At 64.5% G+C, this 3,919-nt stretch overlaps 1 protein-coding gene across 1 annotated transcript in view; it reads left to right on the top strand.

Moving 5' to 3' along the window:
* The window catches only part of NAV1 (neuron navigator 1), a 38,388-nt gene that overhangs the window by 22,367 nt on the left and 12,102 nt on the right, over positions 1-3,919 (top strand). Inside the window, exons 5-7 of the mRNA XM_009881341.1 lie at positions 2,228-2,366; positions 2,576-2,873; positions 3,310-3,918. Coding sequence (XP_009879643.1) covers positions 2,228-2,366; positions 2,576-2,873; positions 3,310-3,918 — 1,046 coding nt within the window. The remainder of the gene's footprint in view (positions 1-2,227; positions 2,367-2,575; positions 2,874-3,309; position 3,919) is intronic.

Raw genomic sequence — 3,919 nt, 5'->3', positions numbered from 1 at the left:
CCCGCCCGGTGCCGGGGAGCGCGGCAGGACGGTCACGCTGCCGCAGGCCCCGCCTCGCCGTCCTTGCGCATCCCCTCCCCGGGAGCCGTCGGGGACATAGGGATGCAGGGCGTGCGGCTGTCCCGGCGCATCGCTGCCTTCGGGGTGGGTTTGGTGCGGTGCCCGCTGAAAGGAGGTGGGGAATTGCTCTGTGTAAGATGGAGGGGCTGGAGCACAAAGCAAGGATTGAGTTTTGCCCCCAGCGTGATGCTGCGGCATGGCCGTCCCCTGTTTAGGGTCTGCGGGGGGCACTCGGGTGACCTTGGCGGGCAGGGACCGGCGTGCCTGGGCCCGGCTGTGCACTGGGAGTTGTTGCCGCTGCGGAGCAGCCCGAGATGAGGCTTTCCTTGCTGTGCTGGGTACAGCATACACATGCTCGTTTTGGGGACTCCTCTTGTGTGCATGTGCCATCTGTGTGTTCCGTAAGAGAGATGGAGGCACCCCACAGCAGGTGTCTGGCTCCCAGGCCTCACCCCATGGCTTCAGTGATTTTGGGATGTCACCTGCAACCCCTGTGCAGGATCTGGGGTCACCTCCTGCACCGATGCAGCTGCTGACCCTGTGCCTGTTTCACCAGGGCTCTCCATAGACCTGGGGCCGGGGCAGTGGGGGTTCCAGTGCAGGGTTGGGAGAGCACTGGGAGTCCGTGCTGCCAGGCCACCAAAGCCAAGCTGGAGAGAGCCAGTGTCATGTTTGGTCACAGCCATGTGCCTGTGGGACACAGCTCCCCAAAGCCCTGCCTTGCGCCCAGCTCTGCCTGCTGCGAGGGCCATGCTGTTGTAGGAGGGGAGCTTTGCTTCGTCCTCTGGGGTGGGGATTTGTGTCCCGGTGAGAAGTCACCCCCTGGAGCAGGGGATGGTGGTGGGAGATGCTTGGAGCAGGGGAGCCCAGTAGCACGTGCCGGGCACATGGTCATAATTAAAGCCCTTCCTGGGCAGCAATGCCTGGAGGGCTCTGTTCCAAAAGTTGCCCTGGGGATGGAGGGGACCATGTCCATCCTGGCACTGTCCTGGCTCTGGCCAGTCCCTGATGTCTGGGAAGAGCAGGGTACATGGGGCTTGTTGGAGGGTGCTGGAGCTGCCTGCGTTGCTCTGTCCTGTGCTTTGGGCATCCAAGAGGGGATGGTGGTGGCTGTTACTTGTGCCCTGGCACCCCGGTTGGTGGTGGTGCCCAGCAGGTACCCTCTCCAATGCTCGGCCCACCCTGTCCTGTCCCCAGCTCAGCCAGGGTTGCAGTGCTACTGGGATGATGCTCAGTGGCTTCACCAGCTGCCTAGGCTCTGCTGCTGACTGGGCTCCTCCTGCACCTCTGTGGCCCCAATGTCAGGGAACGGGCATCTCCAGCAAGGACCAGAGCTGGCTGCAGCCCCCAGCTCTTCTCACCTCTCCTATGCTGCTACTTATCCCCCCCAGCTCCTTGCAGCCCCTCTGGAGGCTGCAGGGCCTCAATGACCTACTCAGCTGCTGACCTGAAAGGGGCTGTGCTCATCCTGCTGGAAAATGCTCTGTGCCCGTCTGTGCTGGATCGCCGTGGGCACAGCCCCGTGCTGCGTAGCTGCCCGGGCTTGTGGGGTGCGCAGGCAGCTGCCGCCCCGGTGCGGCGCTGACTGACGGCCCTGGAGATGGGCTTCAGCACAGTCCGCTGAGCCCCTGGCATGGAGCAGCTGCCCCGGCACAGCAGCGATGCCTGTGCCTGCTGCCCGTGCCCCCCATGGGTGCTGAAGAGGGGGGAGCAGGTGGTGGGTGGGGGCTGCTTGAGGAAGGGTGGATGCCGTGGGGCAGCTGGTTTGTTTGCTGCAGCCGGTCCCTGCCCTTTCCGCCGATCTTCCTGACCCTCTCAGCAGGGCAGGTTGCAGGGGGCTCAGTGGCAGCTGCGGTGCTGCCAGCCCTGCCGGGGTGGGTGCTGGCCTCACGGCACTGCACAGGTACCCTCTGTCCCCAGAAAACCCCCGCAGGGGCCTTAATGGGGAGACGGGTCACTGGGGCTCATGTACCACCAGGGCACCGAGCCCGTGCCAGGCTGGGCTGCAGCCAGCCGTGGCCACCAAGTGCCAGCTCCCTGCTGCGGCCCTGCAGCGGGTGCTATTGGGAGCTGAGGTCTGTGCCCTGGCGGCCTCTGGAGAGGGAAAATCCCATGGGTGGCAGGACCCCCTGGGCAGGGGTGTCTGACTCTGACTCTGCCCTTGCAGCTGGGATGAGAGCAGCTCCATCAGCAGCGGCCTCAGCGATGCCTCCGACAACCTCAGCTCGGAGGAGTTCAATGCCAGCTCCTCGCTCAACTCTCTGCCCTCCACCCCAACCGCCTCGCGCAGAAACTCGGCCATAGCGGTAGGTGCCTGTGGTGCCTGGACCATTCCTGGCACCGCTCCTGGCTTGGTGTCACAGCTTCTGTGGGAGGGAGGCGATGGAGGTGCCGGCATGGGGAAACTGAAGCATGGCATGGGGTGTCTGGTGCATCCCTCTTCCAGCTGGCTGGTGTTCCCTGGGGATGGGTTTGGGGTGGGTTCCAGCAGCACCCGACTCTGCTTTGCCTGCAGCTGCGCACCGACTCGGAGAAGCGCTCGCTGGCAGAGAGCGGGCTGAGCTGGTACGGGGAGGGTGAGGACAAGGCGCCCAAGAAGCTGGACTACGACAGTAGCAGCCTCAAGATGGAGCATGGCTCCTCCAAGTGGCGGCGGGAGCCCTCGGAGGGCGGCGAGGAGGGGCCCAAGGGCGGCGAGCTGAAGAAACCTGTCAGCCTGGGCACCCCGGGCTCCCTCAAGAAGGGCAAGACCCCGCCAGTGGCCGTGACCTCTCCCATCACCCATACGGCCCAGAGCACCCTCAAAGTGGCAGGTGAGATGCGATTCGGGCAGGGTCCAGCTTCTCTGATGGGGAGAGGGCTGGGTGGTGTCTTCATGGGCCTTCCCTGAGCACGTCGGCCACGGGTCACCCTATGGCTGTGCTGGGACATGGCAGCTGGACGTGGGCTGGAGGGGGTGGCAGGGCTGTGCATCCCTGCAGACAGGTTGTGGGTCCGGCCCCATGCTAAGCCTCCTTTGGCCAGGGCCATGCCTGCCCCATGGCCTCGTGGTCACACGCTGGGCTGAGGCCTGGCTGGGTGCACCGGGGGTCTGGCTGTGGCTCTACCCCAGCACCTGGTACAGTGGCATGTCCCTTTGTCTCCATCGCATCCTGGTGTCTCTGATACCGGTGTCTGATCTGGGCTAGTTTACACTCAAATGTCTCCAAAGACCCCTGGGACACTAACCTGTCCTTCCCTGCTCACCAGGCAAGCCCGAGAGCAAAGCCACTGACAAGAGCAAGCTGTCTGTGAAGAGCACAGGCCTGCAGCGCTCCTCCTCTGATGCCGGTCGTGACCGCATCGCTGATGCCAAGAAGCCACCTTCGGGTCTCACACGCCCCTCGGCCTCCAGCTCCTTCGGCTATAAGAAACCGGCTCCCGCCACTGGCACAGCCACTGTCATGCAGGCTGGGGGCTCGGCCACGCTCGGGAAGATCCAGAAGAGCTCCGGCATCCCTGTGAAGCCAGTCAGTGGGAGGAAAACAAGCCTGGATGTCTCCAACGCAGCCGAGCCTGGCTTTCTGGCCCCAGGGGCTCGTTCCAACATCCAGTACCGCAGCCTGCCCCGGCCGGCCAAGTCCAGCTCCATGAGTGTGACTGGCGGCCGTGGTGCCAACCGGCCGGTCAGCAGCAGCATTGATCCCAGCCTGCTGAGCACCAAGCAGGGCAGCATCTCGGTGTCACGGCTCAAGGAGCCGTCCAAGATTGGTGCCGGCCGTGGCACGCCGGCTCCTGTGAACCAGACGGACCGCGAGAAGGAGAAGGCCAAGGCCAAGGCGGTGGCACTTGACTCTGAGTGTGGGACGATGAAGAGCGT

This window comes from Charadrius vociferus, unplaced genomic scaffold (assembly GCF_000708025.1).
Source record: "Charadrius vociferus isolate BGI_N301 unplaced genomic scaffold, ASM70802v2 scaffold333, whole genome shotgun sequence".
Classification (NCBI taxonomy): domain Eukaryota; kingdom Metazoa; phylum Chordata; class Aves; order Charadriiformes; family Charadriidae; genus Charadrius; species Charadrius vociferus.
This window is presented reverse-complemented; position numbering and strand designations above follow the sequence as displayed.